This window comes from Furipterus horrens, unplaced genomic scaffold (genome assembly GCF_987537825.1).
Source record: "Furipterus horrens unplaced genomic scaffold, mFurHor1.1.pri manual_scaffold_2, whole genome shotgun sequence".
NCBI lineage: Eukaryota > Metazoa > Chordata > Mammalia > Chiroptera > Furipteridae > Furipterus > Furipterus horrens.
Window position 1 is genome coordinate 11,022,862 of NW_028327172.1, and position 21,553 is coordinate 11,044,414.

The following is a 21,553-nucleotide window of genomic DNA, read 5'->3' on the forward strand; positions in this document are numbered from 1 at the left end:
TCATTCCAAGGATGTTCTCTGACATAAATACACTATAATTATCAAAATCAGAAAATTAACTCTGACACCACTCTATTAATCTCATCTACAGCTCTTTTGCCTGCTAATGACCTTCATCTAGTACAGGATTCAATCAATGATCACAGGTAGTGTTTAGTTATCATCTACCTATTTACCAATTAAGTAAATTCTTCTATTGCTTTATGTTGATACTTTTGAAGAATGCCGCTAGTATTATTGTACAGTGTTCTACATTTGGGGTTTGCCTGACATTTTGTCATGATTAGTCTCAGGTTATGTATTTTTGGTGGGAAGCCACAGTAATGATACTTTGTGCCTCTCCAGTCTCAATACTGATGGTGTTAACTAGGAGCAGTTATGTAAGGACGTGTCTTCCAGATTTCATTGTTGAGCTACATTTTGCCTTTTGCAATTAATAAGTATCTTGCAGAGAGATACTTTCACACTATGTAAAATCTTATTTCTCATCAAGAAAAGGCTTGATGACATTGTTCAATTCCGTCAAGAGTACTTTCACAAGAAAGGTTAGTTATTACAATCTTTCTAAGAATCAATTTAACACAATGTATCAAAAGTTGCTATGCCTTGTAACACTGCGAATTTACTACAGCAAATGAGTCTAAAAAAAAATCAAAAGTGTAAAATTTTCTCTTCAAGAATAGTTACCACCATGTTATTTATACTAGTAAAAAAAAAAATAGAAAGGATCTAAATATCTAACAGGAAGTGGCTAATTAAAATATAGTACAAATATATATATATATATAGTACAGAAATCGATAAGAGGGAATATTTTACAAGTGACTACAATAAAGTTTTTGAAGATGAGGACCAGTTAGAATAACTCTAGAACTAACAATTCCCGCGAACTGTCCTTCATCCCATTCTAAACCCAAGGGTGAGTACCAAGACACAACCACTACTTCTCCTCTAGCATCACTGTCCTCATCCACGGCCTTTTCGTGGCCTTCTCCACGCCAGGGTTTCTCAGGGAGCAGATGAGAGGGTCGAGGAGGGGTGTGATCACTGTGTAGAACACGGCCACCACCTTGTCCACAGGCAGCGTGGTAGAAGGCTTCAGACAGATGAAGACGCGGGACCCAAAGAACAGGGTCACCATGGTGATGTGGGACGCAAAGGTGGAGAGGGCCTTGTGCCGCCCCTCAGAACTCCAAGTCCTCAGATGGAGCAGGATGGCCACATAGGAGGCTAAGAAGACCACAGAGCAGATCACAGACAGGGCCCCCGCATTGGCAACAATCAGCAGACCAATGAGGAGGGTCAGAGCAGTCAAGTCCGAGCAGGGAAGCAGGTCACAGAAATAGTTGTCGATCACATTGGGGCCACAGAAGAGCAAGCAGAAGGCGAGAAGGATTTGTGCAAAGGAATGCACAAAGCCCCCCACCCATGTTATTTCCAGCAGGACAGCATACACCTGCCGGTTCATGACAGTGGGTGGTATAGTTGAGGGCTTTGCAGATGGCCACATGTGGTCATTGGCCATCACGGTGAGGAGGAAAATCTCAGGGCCATGAAAGTGGATACAGGAAAGCTGTGTCCTACAGCCCCACAGGGATATGACTTTCCTTTCAGCCAGCTAGTCTGAGATGAGTTTGGGGACTAACAGAGGAGTAGCAGACCTTCACAAAGGACAGGTAGCTGAGGAAGAAGTACAGGGGGGTTACCAAAACTTCTGCTGATCATGACAGTGAGCATAATGGGGGAATTCCCCAGTGCAATTGCTTTGTACTAGAGCAGAAACAGCACAAAGCAAACATTCTGCACCTCCTGATTGGGAGAAAGTCCCAGAAAAATAAATGCAGTGACATTATGTGTGTGAGCCATGAAGTCTCCACCAGGAGGCGGTAATTAAGATGGGTGATCTGAAATGATATGAAACAAAAGACTTTTGTTAAGTGCGTGAATTATAAAACAATCCCTTGCGTACCTGGAAAGTTTGTGAGCTGATGTTGAAAGACAAGTATGAGTTTGTTTTGTGTAGAAGAAGGATAAAGCATTCCAGAAAGGCAGAAGGGAGGGAAGAATAGCAAAGACAAAGCTGGAGATAGAGTCTCGTACCAGTTCGTGGAGGACTGTTAGGGACTTTGGGGTTTATCCTGGAGACTCTGGGGAACTGTCCAGAATGTTGGTAGTAAGTGGAAAGTAGAATCACCTTGTACACAGAGGCTGGACTGGTAGAAACAGACCAGAGGCGGGGAGAAGCACTAGGCTATGAATGAACTCCTTGTTGGGTGATGTGTGGCAGCAGAAAGGGGGTCGCTGCCTCATGTTAGATGTCTATCACCTTGGAATGCTTTGTCTCCCTGCAGCTTTCCTTCACCCCACCTCACCTCCTTTTGCTCCCTCTCCACCCTCGGTTTGCAGAACAGCCTTCTCACCATGCCGTCCCACTTCAGAGTCTTCAGGGGACCTGTCCCCGCACTCCTTCATTTCCTTCTATCACGCCTGTCCTCCCCCAGTGGCGACAGAAGTACAAACCACCCAGCCCAGCCTCCAGCACCTCAGGGCATCACCAAGAATGTGTACTGAGACTACAAACACTGAATTAACCAGTATTCTTTATATAGAAAGAAACAAAAGTCAGATTACCAAATAATTACATATATGCTCCAAAAATTTAAGTGGAACATATATGTATTCTGTAACATGCCATAAAATTTTTATTTAATCTTTACTGTATTTTTTCCATTACCATTTAGTCCCCTGACACCCCATTGCCCAGCAGCCACCACACTGTTGTCCACGTCTATGAGTCCTTTTTCCTTTTTTGCTCCGTCCTTCACCCCCTAATCCCCACCCCCCACTAGCTGTCATCTGCTCTCCACCTGTGAGTCTGTCCCCATTTTCCTTGTTAGTTCCATTTGTTCTTTAGATTCTACGTATCAGTGAAATCATACGGTATGTGTCTTTCTCTAACTGACTTATTTCACTTAGCATAATGCTCTTCAGGTCCATCCATATTGTCGCAAAGGGTAAAACCTTCTTTTTTATGGCCAAGTAGTACTCCATTGTGTAAATGTCCCACAGTTGTTTCATCCACTCGTCTACTAGTGGACACTTGGGCTGCTTCCATATCTTGGCGACTGTAAATAACACTGCAATGAACATAAGGGTGCTTCTGTTCTTTTGAATTAGTGTTTTGGGTTCTTTCTAATATATTTCCAGAAGTGGGATCACTCAGTCAAAAGGCAGATCCATTTTTAATATTTTGAGGAACCTCCATACTGCTTTCCACAGTGACTGCACCAGTCTGCATTCCCATCAACAGTGTAAAAGGGTTCCCCTTTCTCCACATCCTCACCAGCACTTGTTTGTTGATTTATTGATGATGGCCATTCTGGCAGGTGTGCGATGGTATCTCATTCTGGTTTTAATTTGCATTTCTCTGATTAGTGACATTGAGCATCTGCCATAAATTTTTTAAATGCCTGAACCTACACATTGAAAGAATCCACTAAGTGCCAGGAAAAAACGACCCAGAACAATTAACCCCAAACTATATTCTAGTACAACTATTAAACCTTCAAGATGGGCCCGCAAACCACCTGACTCTGAAAGCCAACACAGCTTGAATCCATGAGATTCTCAAGACTATAGCAAACTAAGGAAGACTTCTTAATGGGCTTGTGAGCACTCACTCTGGCTCTCCCTCAAGACTCAACCAGAGAGAGCAGGTAGAAATGCCCACTCCAGATTTCTCTCTGAAAGAGGCTGATTTGCACAGCCAATTATCACACTTCTAATTCAGCACCTCAAGAGGCTGACTGCAATCCTCCCTGAAGACTGGGGAGGCCAGTGGGCACCATCTCCATATTCTCCCTCTGGCCCACTCCAGGTCACCAATGTCTCTCTGGCAGGAGTTTGTACACACATCTGGTACCCCACGTTTTGTGGCTGCTTCCCAGAGGACCCCCTTCTGAATCACCTGTGTCTCTATTGGCCAGCAAGGCTTGCATTCACTGGTCCCACAAGACTGTAGGAAACAAAGAATACCTCTTAACCATGCTCTACCCCCAGGCTCAGCACAGACAGAGCAGTCAGGAATACGCATCTCCCAGTTTTTCCCAGAAAGAGGCCTATTTACATCTTTTAAAAATGGCTTCCTGAGGGTCTAGCTTTCAATCATATGTTGAAGCCCTAATCTCCAATGTAGTGGTATTTGGAGATGGTGCCTTTGGGATGTCATTAGGGTTAGATGAATTTATGAGGGTAGGGTCTTCATACTGGGATTCATAACTTTATTAGAAGATCTTTCTCTTTCTCTCTTTCTCTCCCCCAACCACCAGGCCATATGTGAACCCATGTCCAACTGCCTGTTGCAACAAAAGCCAAACTCATGAGACAGGTGCTGGTGAAAAGGAAAGTGATTTATTCGAGTGCCAACAGCTCAAGAAGATGGGGGGCTCCTGTCCTCAAATACCCATCTTAGCATATCAGTGCAGACAGAGGGTTTTATAAGGAGGGAGAGGGAAAGCAGAACAAGGAGATCAAGAGGAGAGGATAGAAAATTCTCTATGTGCAGACAAACTCAGTCCATTCCACTAAGGACCTCAAAACTAGTCAAGCAATGGTCTGGTTTTGTCATCCTGGTTTTACAACATCCTGGTTTTATAGCTGAAGATCAGCAAATCTTCCAGAGTTGGGATAACTAGAAGGTTGGAGTCTATAACTTTTTTTAAATTTTATTTACTTAGTTAATTTTAGAGAGAGGAGAAGAGAGGGAAAAAGAGAGGAGAAACATTGGCATGCAAGAGAAACATTGATACCCTGCCTCTCACATGCCCCCAACAAGGGACCTGACCCACAATCCAGGCATGTGCCCTGACTGGGAATCGAACCAGCAACCTTTCACTTTGTGGGATGATGTCCAACCCAATGAGCCACACTGGTCAGAGCTGGAGTCTGTAACTTTTGAAGTTAATTCCTAGAATTCTTATACAAGCATGCCATTTATCTACAGCTACATATTAGAGTCAGCATTTACAGAAACAATGTCAGAAGAATGGTGGGATGCGTTACAATTCCCCACCGTTACAATGTGGGCTTCTGCAAGCCAAGGAAAGAGCTCTCATGAGGGAACCAAATTCACCAGCACCTTGATCTTGGAGTTCTAGCTTACGGAACTATGAGGAATAGATTCCTGGTGTTTAAGTCACCCAGTCTATGGTATTTTGTTGTGGCAGCCTGAGCTGACTAATACGAGTGGGTACATCTACAAAAAGTGATATTGAAAGAGAGCCAAAATACATTATTAAGTTAAAAAAGCAAGTTGAAAAACAGCATGCATAATACTATAGCTGCAAAAAAAAAAAAGTAACTTGTTCATAGAATCCATGTATTCTCAGTTTTCTTTTCACTAAAACCCTTCACGACTCAGATATTGGCCGCTTCACGTTTAGTAGGAAAAAAATCTCAGCTGCTACAATGATTGTCAAGGGAAGAAAAGAGCCAATTAGTTAGTTCTCTGTTCTGTGAGTTCAATGATTAGTCAGTCCTCCCCTTTCTGTGGCCCACATCCAAGCTTTATGGCAACTAATTACACTCTACGGAGTTGGGACAAAGAGTCAAGAAAAGTTTACAAAGAAGCAAATTAGTACCATCCCTTGGGCATTCTTCAGAGCTAAAAGAGAATTTCTTTCACCTGCTTGAGATCCCCAGGATCTTCAGATAGGTAATTAAAGTCATGATTGGAGGCTGCAAGAACTCATCCCTACTAAATGGTGCAAGTTACTGAGGAAGCAGAGCTTGCAGTTGCAGGCTCCTTCTGTAACCACAGTGTGGACCAAAACCCAGACAAAGCATTTCCCAGCATGCCCATTAGATCCATGAAACAAGATATTTAGAAGTAGCTGGGTTGTGTGTCAATGCAAGAAAATAGAGGCCATTTCTTCCCCATCTATTCTTTTCCTGGGCAGGTGCCTCTTGGAAGGGAAGAGGATACCACCACTTACAGAAACCCTACTATGTGCCAAGGCACTGTGCTAACCAATTTATCCATCACCCTGACCATGTGACACAGAACACCAGTGCTCACCAGTATCCACAGCTCTGCTCTTCTTCCTGGGTACACAATGAAATGCCATTTTCCTACCAACAGAAGTGGATGAAAGTGATAATATGTCATTTCCAATCCTGGCCCACAGACACCTCCCACACATTGTCTTCCACTTTCTCTTCCTCATCTGCTAGCTGGATGGTGACCCTCTGGATGACCTTGAAAGGCTTGGTTTAAAGGTGGTGGAACCTATACCAGCCTAGGTCCTAGAATGGTGCCAGCCACCATTGGGTATGTGACATGGGTATGAAGCGATTGAGATCTGGGGGTTGTTTGTTACTGTAGTAGTTGGTTTACCCAACTCATACGATCTATTTCACCATCTGGAAAACATAAATTAAATCATACCTTTTACCTACCCAGGTAATGGCTTGAGGCCTCACTTGACTTAATAGAGAAGTCCATTATCTTTCACACAATTCTGGATCCTATCTCCATACCAAATTCTCCAAGAATATATGAGGAACCCTCATTCCAAAGGACCATGATCTTCCAAAGACCACGTGGGAAGAGAAAAACTAAGAATCTCAGCAGCCTAGTCTTTGGTCATTGTCATGTAATTGGTCCTGCATAATCTGGTGGGCATGGGTCTGCTACCCACTGCTAGAGATTAGACTCCGTACATGAGCTCCAATGTCATAGTTCTCTTTGTTCATTTTCACATGCTCAGCTATTGCTCCCCAAAACACAAGGGTCCTGGTTAGCAAGATCCAGAGGGGCATCCCAGACACATGTTGCAAGAAATCAAAACTCCCACACACACACCCCAGTGCTGAACTTGTATCACCAACACTTAGCCTCCTTCCCTCATGGTGGGCTCCCTCTGGGGGCTTTTCATATTCTTTTAAGCTGATAGATCATGATCAATGTCACCTTGAACCACCAAAACAGGTCTCCTCAATTGCCAATCTCAGAGACCAAAAGTTAGGGGGCCACCGCCCTTTCCTTCCCAGAAAGCCTCCTGCTCTGTATGAAAATTGTACATACCAAGGGGAGAAGCACTTCTTCCTCTGCCTCAGGAAAGACATAATAATAGGTTCCTACACTCAGTACACCTGCATTATTAAGCAGGGCACTCAATTAACTTCTCAGCTCAAAGACATTTACTCCAAGGCAACTTTCTGCCTCTACCTACAGAAGGCAGCAGCTAGCAGTTAATCTTGAATGTTGCATATATTATCTCATTTAAAGCTGTGAGTAAATGCTATTATTATTCTCATTTTTCAGGCAGAGAACAAGAGGTGCACAGAGATAGAGTGGCTGGTCTTCAGTATCACAGCTAGTAGGTGGTCAGCCAGGCCACAGACCAAGTCCACCTGACTCCAAAGCCTGAAGAGTATCTGAGGATCAGGAACCTGGGAGTGACTTAGCTGGGCGGGTCTGGCTCCAGGTCTCCTGGGAGGCTGCAGTCAAGTTGGGGGCCAAGTTGGGGGCGGGGCGGGGGTCTGTAGTCATACGGATGCCTAAGGTTAGAGATTCTGCTTCCAAGATCACGTGGCTGTTGGCAGAAAGTTCCTAGGAGAAAGAGAAAGCCCAAGAGAGAGCTGCAGAGTCCTTTACACCCTACCCTCAGAAATGCCGTACCTTGACTTCAGCTGTACTCTATTGGGTGTACGTGGGAGGGGACTATTACGGAGGGCCGTCTTGTTGGTTGGGGACCACAAAGGCTTTTTTTCTTCTTCTTCTTTTTCTCATCTAAACTTCCTCATTAGTTTTTAACATGAACATAGGATATAATGATTTCTAAGGGAAAAAACGCTACTGACTGCTGGCAAGGACCTTTCCCCTCTCCCCATCACCTTCCCGGTTCCTTTCCAGTCCTTTTTTCCCCACTTGCCCTCGCCCAGCGCAACCAAGGACTGCGTCCTCAGCCCGGTCCTCTGGCGCCACCTAGTGGTCTCATCCAAAACTGCTGCCCCCGCCGACGCTGCTCCCCTCGGGTCTGAAGGCCTCCACCTGCCTGCAAGGAAGTGACTCTGATAGGATGTAACTGGTAAAGCCTAGGATCTCAGGTTTTTCCTCAGAGGATCATCTGATTTTTATTTCCCACGATACTTCAGTTTCTAGGCCATACCTGGGAATCGTCATCACACTGTCAGGAGCAGAAGACATTTGAATGTTGGGCCATTTTGCAGCTTCTCTTTTTTTTTTTTTAAGAACACAGCTAACAACAGGTGTGCAATAGAACGGGAAGGTTTCTTGCACCCTCCTGCCTCCCCCAAACCAATAATGTGTGCAGAAGAGCGTGGGGACAACTTGGCCTGAATCAAAGCATGAAGAGTTGGAGGCATTCCCGCCCCCCCACCCCCGGGTGTGGTCTCTGAGCAGGGAGCCCAGAAGGGCAAACTAGAATATAGTCTTTAGCGAAGGCCTCTAGCATAGAGGCAAATGCAAATCCTGACTGTTTTCTCTTAGGTTCTGTTCGGAATTACCTGTGTTAAAAAAAAAAAATTTGACTCTTGCAAACAAAATTATCTACTGTTGAAAGAGATGACTAAAATCCAAGAGGGGCTCAAAAAGTACAAATTTCCCGTTATAAAATAAGTAAGGTAAGGGGGTGTAATGTATCAAAAAAGAACAAGGGATGTAACATACAACGTGACATCTATAGCTAACACTGCTCTGTGATATGCAGGGAAGTTGTTAAGAGAGTAGATCCTAAGAGTTCTCATCACAAGGGGAAACGTTTCTCTTTTCTTATTATTGTATCTATATGAGATGACGGATGTTAACTAAACCTATCGTGGGAATTATTTCACGGTTTACATAAATCAAACCATCACGCTGTACACCGTAAACTGGTGCAGTGATGTATGTCAATTATTTCTCAGTAAAACTGAAATAAATAAAAGAACCAAGATTTGGGGTTGATTCAAGTCCAGTTCCACCAATTAGTAGCTGCAAAGCTAAGTGTCTTAGTTAGTTATTGCCACAAAAATGCCACATAGCAAATGACACTGAAGTCCTAGATTCTCATGGAATAAATCATTGTCATAGGTGTTACAGGTTAGGTAAAGGCCAGTGAACCTAGGCAGGGCTGGGTCAGGAGTCTGCTCCAAGGGGGACCCCAGCTGGGCTTGGCTGGGGCAGCTCTGCTCCACATGTATCCATTCTGGGGCCCGGGCTTCTGGGGCAGCAGCTTACCCAGGGGCGGTTCTTCTCATAGCTGTGGTTGAAGTACAAAAAGGTGAACAAAAACAAGCAAAGTCTCTTCGTCTCGGTTCAGAACGAGTACTGTCCCTCTGCTCATACCCATGGGCCAAACCAAATCGCACAGCCTTTTCTGTAGTCAAAGGCAAGGGAGAGGAGGAAAGCACCCGCCCACTGCCATTGTGGGTCTCCAATCCAGGCATCTCTCTCCATCTTCACGGCCCCTCCCCTCGCTAGGTTACCATCACCTAGTTCCAAACCATTGCTAACCCAGAGCCTCTAACAGGCTTCCCTATTTCCAGTCTTCCCTAACAGCGACCAACCAGCACAATCAGGACGCCCGCGTGGAACACCCCGATGGCCTGCTGCTGCCCTAGGCTAACATCCCACCTCCTCACCACAGCTTATGGGCCAGAGACAATGGGGCCCCTGCCCGCCCCTCCCGCTTCATAGTGTGCATTTAGCTCCCTTGCCAGCTGTGCTCTGGAGCCTGCAGTTTCTAACTGCTCTTCAAAATAAACCAGTCAGAGAAAGACAAGCACCATATGCTTTTGCTTATGTGTGGAATCGAATGAACAAAATAAACCAACAAACAAAAAGAAACAGATTCATAGATACAAAGAGCAGGCTGGCAGCTGGCAGAGGGGAGGGGGTTGGGGAGCTAGGTGAAAAAGTGAAGGGATTAAGCAAAAAATAAAAATAAAACTCATAGACACAGACAACAGTATGATGATTACCAGAGGGAAAAGGGAGTAGGGGGGAAGTAGACAAGGCTGGGGGGGGGAGGGTTTGAATGATAATGAAGGAGACTTGACTTTGGGTGGTGAACACACAATACAATCTACAGTTGATGCGTTATAGAGTTGTACACCTGAAACCTATATCGTTTTATTAACCAATATAACCACAATAAATTCAATAAAAATATTTTCTTTTAAAGTGCCACACTCATTCCTGCCCCCAGGTGTGGACACACTCGGCCCCTCCTGCTCTCTCCCTCTGGGTCTGCCTTCCCAATACTGGCTTCAGTGTGTCTGAAAATATATGCTGATTCCTTTTTAATTTCCTGTCCCTCCCACAGGCCCTTAAGTTCCACAAAGACAGTGACTGTGCCTCTTTTCTTCACACATGCATACTGCTAGCCTGTAGCAGATGATCAATAAAAACGTAAGTTGATAAATGGATAACTGTCACTTATTGGCTCCACATATTGTAACATCAAAATTATAACCACATTTATCTGTGCAAAAATTTTAACGGTCATCTTCTTTTCTTACTGAACTGACCTCAAGCTCCTTCTCTGCTAAGTGGCAGGGTCTGAGACAGGAGACTAGGCTTCCGGAGACCTCCCAGTTGAAAGTGTGATGGCCAAATGGCATCCGGTCTCAACACCCCTGGGAAGACACCTCCTGGGGGCCGGGGTCTCTAAACTCCCTCAACTTTTACAGGAAGACGTCCACCCACGCCCGTGTACAGTGGACCCCTGAACACCAACACCAGGGTTAGGAGTGCCCACATCCACACAATGGAAAATCCATGCACAACTTTTGACTCTACAGTTGGTGCTTCGCATCCCCAGATTCAACCAACCACAGATTAAAAACAGCACTTCTGACCAGTGATTATCAATCTGCACTGAGAATTTGTGGTTGTGAATGAGAAAATACTGTTTCTTCTCTACAGTGGATTTAACCCATGGATGCAAAACCTTCCAATATGAAGAGTTGACTGTATTTCTTTTTTAACACCGGCCTAGAAGTGGACCCGTGTAGTTCAAACCCAAGTTGTTCAGGGGTCAACTGTATCCAACAAGCCACAGACACTGCACACCCCCAATGCTCAGGACAAACTTCAGCTCTCTGCCACATAGCGCTCATCAAAACTGGAAAGGTCCTGTGACTCCCACTTGGTCATGTGGGTATGAAAAGAACTAAAGCTCGGGCCTCCAAACTTTGGACCTGCACCATTCTTCATACCAACAGACATCCAGAAGCATCTTTTCCAAAGCAAAATTCTGTCCTCAACCGGGGCAGTGATTACATCTGGAATAATGCAATTGGGATAGTCAAGATCTGTGCTTTTTGCTGAATCAGCACATTAATTATAGCAACAGACCTCAGGCAGACCTGGACATCCCGTGCCTGGACAAGGGACCTTATGTCACCCACTGTGTCACAGTAAGTGACTCGGGAATGTGCTGGGATGGTTACTGGTTAGTTTTTACTTGGCAAGCAAGCCAGCCTTTAGCCATAGTCTCCATACAGTGGAGAGAAAGAGAAAAAAGAAGGGAAGTGTTGGGGTGGAGAGAGAGAGAGACCAGCAAGGCAGGCCTGAGCTGCCTGACATGACATCAGTGACTGCGGAGAACCTAGTGGGGACCTAAAAGCCCAGGAAACGTGGCTCCCACTGAATGTGCTTCAGTGGGTCCTCTTTCATGTGGCCAATTATATCCTTTACTCCCATGAACCAGCTGAGGGTCTGGTGGTCTTTCTTCACATCCTATCGTGGTCACCCACGTGGCCACTGTGCAGTTTCTATCCAAAGAAAATAGCGAAGGTGAAAATGTGTGTGTGTGTGTGTGTGTGTGTGTGTGTGTGTGTATGTATCTGTGTATGTTTATATATGTATGTATGTGTGTACACACACACACCTGGTCCAGTGTTTCCAAGGGGAAACAGTTTTATCACCCACACGTACAATCCTAGAGCTCTTTCCTTCCAGGGTCATCTGCCACCACCTCACCTACTCTTCCTGCCCACTCCTATTTCAGTCACCCGGACCCCAAGCAAAGCTTGCATGTCCACACCCCTTATCATCTTGCTAAAATTCGGCTTAAGAATCAACTCAAAGACCAACCCACTCTTAATTTTCTGGGATCCATTATCTGTTTCTTTAAACCTCCTCTAGCATTCATGGGGTTCATTTGCCATTTGCACCCCCCCACGCGCCAGGCCCCTCCCTCTAGACCGTCTGCTCCTAAGGGCAGGACTTCTGCTACCTTGATCTCTGTCTCCCCAACGGGCCTGAGAAGTGTTCCCTGAGGCTGTCCACACGGCTCTCTTTTCCTCTCCCCGAACCTGGGCTTGTGTGGAGAGCATGCGGAGAATTTCCAGAGCTTTCTTGTTGTCACGTGAAAACGACGAGTCGTTGCATCCGGGAGTGAAATGCTCTCTCTGTATTTTCACCATGTAGCACACCAAAGATGTGGGGTGCGTGTGGTTTGTCTGACTCCTCCCATCAGAACATAGGCTCCCTGGGGACCAGATGTGTGTCCGTTGTGTTCCCCATGGACCCCTCAGCCACCGAGGTACGCTGGCTGGCACACAGCAGGCATTCAGTGTGTCACTGTTGAATCGATTCATTCATTTGTCTCAGGCGAGAGGAACAAGAGAGATCTCAGAACAAAATCATCTGAGTCTGCTTAGTGTTTGTGCCAAGCGTGACGGAAAGACACGAAATAAAAATGACCCAAATGGCCGCAGAGGCCCAGCAATTCTGGGATTCCCCACAGCCATCAACGACAAGCCCTCAGCAAACCCTGGGCGCTGGCCTGAGGCACGTACGCCACCACCCGGGGGGAGTCTGACCGTGTGCAGATCCACACGCCTAACCCTCTGAGAGCACACGCAGCCGCCTCCTCAGGGCGTCACGTCTTCCAAGGCTCCTGTCCCTGAAGCGCGGCGGATCTGTGTTCTGGGCTGAATTGTGTCTCCACCAACATTCACGCGTTTATATTCTAGACACCAGGACCTCAGGATGCGACTGTATTCGGAGACAGGGACTTTCAGGAGGTGATGGAAGTAAGATTAGGTCACTAGGGTGGACCCTAATCCAATGTGACCGATGTCCTTATGAGAAGGGGAGATGAGGACAGACATGCACAGAGGAAAGGCCACAGGAAGGCAGAGGGAGAAGAGGGCCATGGGCAAGGCCAAGGAGAGCAGCCTCCAAAGAAACCATCCCTGCTGACACCTCACCTCGCACTGCTCACCTCTAAGAACTGAGAAAATTAATTTCTGTTGTTTAAGTCCTGCACCCCAGTCTGTGGTGCCCTGTTCCGGCTGCCCAAGCAAGCTAATACAACGTGGGAAATACAAAAGAGAAACTTTTTTTTTTTTTTTTTTTAAAGGATAGCCCAGTTGAATGCAGGCCGGTAAACTGAGTGATAAGTGGAATGGTATGGACACCAAGTAAGGAGGGGGGGAGGGGAAGAAACAAACAAACCGAGGTATAATGTATTGACATTTTTTATATTTGGTATTTGTAAGTCCTTTTAAAAAAACTTTTTTCAGGCCATTTTTTTCCTTAAAAAACAAAGAAAAGCAACCAACAGCAATACTCTGTACAAAAACATTAGAAATATGCATCATTCCAAAATAGTTACAAGAAAATTACAGTTTTAGAGTCTACATCAACACATCCTATCCATACGTGCCCCACGGGGTTGAGGGACAAAAGCTACAGCATGTTGAACACTCAACTGCTCTGGACAGTCTGAAAACTCAGACCTTGGGACTTTTGAGGCAAATCAACCTCAGCCGCCAAGTCCCGTTGAGCTCACTAAGCACAATCAAGCATTCCAAAAGAAAAGCAGGCTTTTTCATCCCAGATGAAAAGCAAACGTGAGTCAGCTGCGCGGCTGGCCCCCACCCCCCCAACCCCCAGGAGCCTCTGACTTGGTGAAGCCCAAATCCAGGGGAGTCACCGATTCCAAGTCTAGCCGGACGTCACTACATGGTCACAGAGAGCAGACCCCAAATGTCATTTCCTCCTGGCGCTGTCACTAGATTTAACTTTGGAGGCAAAACATCTTGGCTCTGAGAATAAGAGATTCAATGACCCAAACCCCCAAACCACCGGCCACCAATCTTTGGCTCTTTGCCCAACCACTGACCCCACCCTGGCCGCTTTTCTGTGTGCAGCTCAAATACTAAAGTGGGGCAGTTACACCATCTCCACGATCCCGCTGGACGCCTCCAAGTTGAGTTCATCATTTCTGGGAGGGTTTGGGGCGGGAGCTTGAAAACATCTTCCTCTTTCCTGTGACCACCACCCCACCCCCAGTCCCTTTGTCCTTTAGGTTTTTACATATTAATCCTCCCTTTTCAATCACTGTGTTATAAATACTGTCACCACCCCCACTGGCCCCAGCCCCAGTCGTCTTCAGGATGCAGCGAGGCATCGTGACCTCTGGGTGACCTGCCATTTGGAGTCCAGACACTACAGCACAAGCCGTCCTCTGGGATTCGGAATGACGCCAGGGAGTGGCCCATGGGGCTACTGCCTCGTTCCCAAGCCCACACCAGGCAGAAGGGAGGGGGGTTTCTGGTTTTTTGTCTTTCTACAATATGGTTATAATTATTGTTGTTTTCATTAGTTTTAAAGGAATTTTTAGAGCCGAGTCCTTCCCTCCGATGTCTCCATGGCAGTGATGTGGCGGGGCAGGCGGGGCAGGGCAGGGCATCTCCATGGGATTTGACATCTAGACAACACCCATCGCAATGGTTTCCTGACAAACTGGAGTGGGGCGCGGTGTGGCCCCAGTGCTGCTGCCAGGACAGGGGCCTCTGAATGGAGCTGTGGAACGCAGCAAGGTCTGCATGCATCGGGGGGCCAGACCAGTGCGAAGGCTTGGAAGCAATCCGCCAAACCCAGCTGCACTCCGCACCCCGGAACGGCGCGGCTTCCCTGAAACCTACAAAGCCGGCAGCCCCTCTGAAGCTGAGTCAAGAGGGCCCAGTCTGGCCTGGCCAAGCCATCCCTTCAAGGGTCTGATATTGAATGAACTGCTTACTACCAAAGACAGCAAAGGATTCAGCAAAAAGTGCAATCACCATTTGGGAAGTAAGGTTCTCCCAAAACTGCCACCGCCAACGCCCCCTTTTAATTCTTTCGGTACCTCAAAGGGATAGGGGGACAAAAGACGTACAGCACTAACCCCTGAACCGAATCAAGGGCTGTCAGTACGTCGTGGTTCACCCTTCATAACCCCCAAATACCCAGTCACATGTCCAGTCAGTTATCAAAGTGCCGGTGAGCTGAGGAGCTAGGCAGGTCAGGAGACGGGGTCCCCCCAGGGCAACAGGGAACAACGCACTCGGAGAAGACCCGCCCCCATCTTCAATAGGACACCTGTGTCCTGAGTTTACAGCAGGATTTAGGGCTGTGGCAAACCACCACGGGCTTCGGGGGACCTGGACACTCCTTCATAAGACCTTGTATACTTCATTGCCTATTGGAGGATACACTCAAACTTCTTCACCATATAACCTGAGCCACAATAAAAAATAAAAAAGAAACAAATCCTTTCATGTTAATGCCTTGAGAAGTTTACAGATTATGTACCAATAAAATAAATCCACATAAATTCTGAAATTCTTGGTGGATACACATCTGAAGCAAAAAAAAAAAAAAAAAAAGGTTAATCAACACTTTTTTTTAAATCAAAGTAATTACAGCAGCAGTATAATGAAAAGAGGTTTTAAAAATAATAATTACATCTTTGATACAAATTCAAACTTTGTACACCTCAATTCAAAGGAATGACTGTTTTTAAGAGTTTAGTATACAGATATATACAGTAGCTACCAAAATGTGTCGTTGCAGATAGACTAAAGCCAGTGGACTCCAAAGGAGGAGGGATTAATTTGACACTGTTTTCACATGGAAGTGTTCACAGATTGCCACGCTTTTAAAAACACACACACACATATACACAGACACACATAAAATGCCAACCTGAGTAAAACGTTACTAAAAACCTAGAGCATCATGAATCACTAAGTCACATATTGCACCTTTAAATAATCCTTCTTACCAAATACAGAAATGAGAAAAAGGATAAAACAGGGACTAGGAAAGGAGAGTCCATCACTACAGGGTTCTTTTACTTCCCCCAACCCCCAAATTCTCAAGGTGATACTTAGTCTCCGCTCTCAGTCAATGGGCTGAAAATGTGCCCGCCCAACAGACATGTCTTTGGGAAAAACTGGGAAGGAAAAGGGAAGAAAGAATAGAACACAGAATGGGGGTTCAGGGGGCCTCCTCTAATCAAATAAGAACAGGAATGTTACTGAGAAGGCTGAACTTCTGATTCTAAACTACTGTTTAAATATTCCACATATTCCAATTAGGAGATTCAATACAAAAATAAAGAAATCTACTGAGTTTGCCTGTGGAAGCATAATTCAGAAAAGGCACATGTTCAGATAGAAAACCCAGGCAGGAGAGGCCCCACACACGCCGCCCTACCAGGTCATCATCCACAGTTACGCAGTTGCCATCAGCTAGATTCCAAGATACAGTAGGTAAAAATAGACCTCTGATGCTTAAAATATATCCAACCCAACACGATCCTGGCTTTAGCATGTGGATCATATAAAATAGTCTTTTAAAAAAAAATCTGTTTTGAACAAAAAAATCATAGCTTGCTTTCCCTAGTTTTCCATAAATCTCAAGGAAAAAAGAAGGGGGGACTCATCCCATTGGGAACCAGGAATGCAACCGACTGGCTCACCACCCACCCTCCAGCCCCTGATGGCCCCAACTTCTCATGTATTATGGGTCATGGGTGCAACTTCACACCCTCGATTAGGCCTAACAAAACAGAACAAGAATTAAGATATCAGACATATAAAAACATGTCAACATTGGGGCATTTTCCTTTGCTGTGGGTGTGATGGTCTTGTTAACTCCAGAAAGATGTGCCTTTGGTATCAGGCGATGTAACCGTTTGTTTGCCCAAATGTAGTCACTGGGGCCAGGTTTTCATAGATTGTCATTGCAGTTGTGTTCTGGTAGATGAGATCGACTTTCGAGTCCCTCTGGGATCGGATAATATCCAAGACACACTGATTGAGGAAAACGTACTGGTCCTGGTTGAAATGGAAAAAGCAGAACACAAATGAGCTCAGGTCCTGAAGATTATCACCCAAAGTTATTTTCAAACAAATTCCCATGCCCCAGCCCCACCTGCCCCACAGCCAACACTTCAAGTTGACATGTGTCAAGGGGTAATCACATTCTGGTGAAATCTGAACCCACAGGGAGCAAGAATCTCATCATCAATGATTGTCAGCCAGAGGGGCAGATGTCCCAGAACTCCCCTCAACTAGATTCCAAGATACAGTAGGTAAAAGTAGACCTCTGATACTTAAAATATATTCAACCCAACATGATCCTGGCTTTAGCATGTGAATCATATAAAATAGTCTTTTTTATTTTAATCTGTTTTGAAAAAGAAAATATCATAGCTTATTTTTTCTGGTTTCCCATAAATCTCAAGGAAAAAAGAAGTGACCTCATCCCATTGGGGACCAGGAATGTAACTGACTGGCTCACCACCCACCCCCAGCCCCCAACGGCCCCAACTTCTCATTTATCATGGGTCGTGTGTGCAGCTTCACTCCCAAGGAGAAATACCAGAATCTAGGGGAAGGACAAAGAAAGAATATGGAGGTGATAATGCAGAACAGTGGGGATGTGCAGAACAAGGAGTAAATTGTGATTCGCAACAGAGGAGGTAGGTTAAGAGGAATGATCAGGGTAGAGTTGGGTGGGGACCAACTATAGGCAAACAGATCAGAATCTGCAGGTTTCCATTAAAGAGGAAGAAGAGGTACATGCCGACACAGAAAAATATCCATGATGCTATGACCAAAAAAAAATCACAGGGCAGCCTTATATATAAAATAGGATCCAATTTTTAAAAATTACCCCGTGTCTCTGTGTGTGTGTGTGCGTGTGTTTTTCTACAGCTGTACACAAAAAGCTTATGAGAATATACACAGACTGTAAACAGTGGCTACTTCTAGGGAATGTGGGGAAGAAAAAGGAAAAGACAAAAACCTATCCTATGTAATCCTATACTGTCGGATTTTTTAATGTTGACAATTAATATTATTTTCAAAATATATTATGAAAAAGAGGCATGAAAAGAATTTGGAGGCAAGTATAAGATTTTTGTGTTTCTCACAGGAGGAAAAACGACGGAGAACTGCTGCCCTGCATAATTAGAACAGAAAAAAGAAAAGGTCTCTTCTGACCAACACTGGAGGGGGATTCCACGCTGTCTACCCCGACCACGCCACTCACCCCCAAGCACGCAGTGTACCCAGGCATCTAGAACATTCCCTGCTGGCTCAGCAACAGAGCACACATTCATGGAGCTCTAAATGGGTGCATGGTGACAGCCTGAGGCAAAATTAATATTCTGCTCTCATCCTGGTTGAGGCCCATTCAACCCCACAGCGTTGAGAAAGGCTGTCTCCCAGGATGTTTGCTGAGACATGCCTCACAAACAACAGTTAGCGGGCACATTTCAGGGAAAGCCAATCCTACTGTCCTACACAGGCGACACTGTAGATGCCGAGCTTTCGTTGTCTCAGGTGCTCCCCATCCTCCCACAGCTACGGAATGGGTGCTCTTTACCATTCGCAAGGCTGGGGCAGGCTACGCTGCTCTATCGATGCTTAAAGTAGCATTATGCTGTTTCGTATTATTACTGTTTGATACGCCTATTCACTAGCTTGGCTTGAGGATGATCAGAGCTTCTTAGAAACAAAAAGTGAAAATGCCGGTTTTATGAGTGTAAAATCCAGAAGCCCAAGCTCAGAGACTGGCTAAGAGCATTCGGTGCATCACCAGCAGCAAGGTGAGGATCCCACTGCTGTCCAGGTTGGCGGCGCCGTCGCCAGCATCAGTACCACGTGTCCCTGTGTCAGGCAGTTCAAGCCCGTGGCAGTTTAGGATCTTAAAGAAATCAATGTCCCACCATGGCCAAGAGCCAGAAAGATCTGGAAGGGTGAAATTGTTTAACACAAGTGTGTGTCATGATACCGCCTTCTAAAAACAAACAGGAAGGGTGGATTGTCCAACAGAGGTTGGCCTCACCTCTGTCTGCACCATTAAAGGCCTGTGCATTCGAAGGTCGTACACGATCCCATACACGTCCACGGTGTTCTCATTCTCCATCTGATAGATAAGACGATCGATGGCGATGAACGTGCCCGTCCTCCCCACCCCAGCACTGAAGGAGAAGAGAAAGGAGCGCATCAGTCGGGGTCGCTGTACAAGTCTCACACGTCCTGTGCATGGATCTTGCCCTCCACCATTATCAGGCTTTGAGGGCAGAGCCCAGACCATTGAACATCTGCTCAGTGGAAACCTCAGCAAGTCGAACCCCACCAGCTTAGGACCGGGACCCAAAGTCCTACCGTTCCTCTGGAGTCAAATGTCACAATAAAACGCCTCGCTGGCGCTTCTTGCCCCTCAGTCCTGTTCATAAGCCAGGATGGCAAGTGTCACCAATTTAGTCCCCACGGGACAACAAAACCCCTCCTTTCTGCCGTCTCAAAATTAATTCCTTTAGCTTTACAGCGAAGGTCATTGTTCAAGAGGAAGGGGCAGCAAACTTCTTCTGGACAGGGCCAGGCAGGAAGTATCTTCAGTCTGCAACCAAAGGGTCCCTTTCTGCCGCCGCAGCACAAAAGTAACGGCAGACAACATGCAAACAGACAGGAAAGGCTACATCCCAACAAAACTTGACAAAAATAGGCAGCAAAAGAGATTCTAGGGATAGTTTCACGGGTATATACGTATCCCCAAACTCATTAAGTTTATACAGGATGTGCAGTTTTTGTGTGTTAAAAAACATTTTTAAATGAATAAAGACAACAAATTAGAATATGTGTTTCGACATTGTTAAGTAACAAACATGCTGAATGAAGAAAGCAGGTTGCAGAATGAGGGCGATACAATAAAATCTGGTGAAAGTTTAACGCTACATGAAACTACAGAGAAGTACACATATGTAATAAAATATAAAAGTACATCAGGGAATGGTGCAGATAAACTTTAGGACCACATTCGCCTATGTCAGGAGAATGGGACAGGCAACCAGTAAGTGGAGACTTTATATCTATAATGTATTAGTAACAAAAAGAAACATATGGCCTCATGTTCTGCTTTATTAAATTGTTATTGTTCTCTATATTTTTGTAAGATTAAAATATTTAACAATAAACGTAAATATGAAATACATTAAAATACATCGTGGTTTAAAAAGCATACATTGGCAACCTACCAGGTCTGGCCTACAAGCTACAGTTTGCCAATTCCTGTCCCAAGGTTTCAGGAAGACACTGTGGTCCCTTCTCCAAACCCTTCCTGAATTTGTAAATGCCTACTACATTCAATCTTAATACCTTGCTTTTCCAAAGTGGCCATACATCTAATTGCCTTTGAAATCTGTCCCACACTGAGCGCCGCCTGCCTACCTGCAATGCACCAGCACGGGCGACTCGGGAGGACTCTGTTTCATGTAGTCACGAACAAGATACCGGAAGTTGATGAGCAGGTCTGTGGTGTCGGGAACCCCATGGTCGGGCCAGGAGGTGAAGTGGAACTGTCGCAGAGGGTGGCTGTCACTTGTCTGGTTCTAAAAGGCAAGAAAAGAGGTTAGACCCAGAGAGCAAGGCTGCCTAGCAACAGCAGAAAGGCTGGTGAAATCAAGCAGGGCCTGATGCTGAACCGCACCGGGCAGCGGAAAGGCGGCTAACCGGGAGCGGTGACGACTAGAAATTGGAATTATACGCTGGTGCAACAGCTAGTAAAGCACTGCACAAACTCTGGTGTGCTCGTCCAATCCTCTTTAAAGACCAGCCAGCAAAGGTCCCAAGGGGTAAAGTGACTTCCCCACATTCAGCCCAGGTGCAGAAGCCCCCGTCCGCTGACGTGGGGCTCAGGCCCCGTCTCCTTCCCACCACAGGTTCCTGCCGGTAGTGTGCTCACACTCTCATAGCTACACGTCCTCACAGCTTCATCAACCCCACCCGAGTGCCGCCGGGAACGCCACTGACCGAAAATAAAGGTATACAAGCACAACTGTGACCCTCGGGGCCTTCGGGACAAGAACTGCCTCATAATTCATGTGTCTTCCAGAGAATCGAAAAACATAAGCAAACAGCAAGCACCAAGTAAATATTTAGAATTGTAGGCATTTGAGAAAGGACCCCCCCCCCGCCCCCAAAAAATGTCTATTCCAACATCAGACAGACACTAGAAAGTGAATCTTGTTATAACAGTTATGTAGTTATTACCTTGATTATCAGAACTCCACCCAGGCTTGGCCCTTCCTGACCCTGAGGATCCCACAGCCAGGCACTGCCCTCACCCTGCAGTTACCTGCATCTAAACTGCAGGCATTTCCATCTGAATCTGCTTCCAGCCTCTTCTGGTATGCACTATTCGCAGTATGTTTGCTCAATTACGTGCACGGTAAATATCCAGTCTACAAAACCATCAAAG

The 21,553-nt window shown here is 45.7% G+C and overlaps 1 protein-coding gene and 1 pseudogene across 1 annotated transcript in view; both read right to left on the minus strand.

The window, feature by feature from the left end:
• Positions 1-940: 940 nt before the first annotated feature.
• Positions 941-1,866, minus strand: LOC150017861 (olfactory receptor 4X2-like; annotated as a pseudogene).
• A 13,914-nt stretch (positions 1,867-15,780) lies between these two features.
• Positions 15,781-21,553, minus strand: part of PTPRJ (protein tyrosine phosphatase receptor type J) — a 147,728-nt gene continuing 141,955 nt past the window's right edge. The window contains exons 23-25 of the mRNA XM_090267262.1: positions 20,524-20,684; positions 19,139-19,274; positions 15,781-17,121 (exon numbers count right to left, since the gene is read on the minus strand). Of these exons, the coding sequence (XP_090123388.1) occupies positions 16,963-17,121; positions 19,139-19,274; positions 20,524-20,684 (456 nt within the window). The 3' untranslated portion in view covers positions 15,781-16,962. The remainder of the gene's footprint in view (positions 17,122-19,138; positions 19,275-20,523; positions 20,685-21,553) is intronic.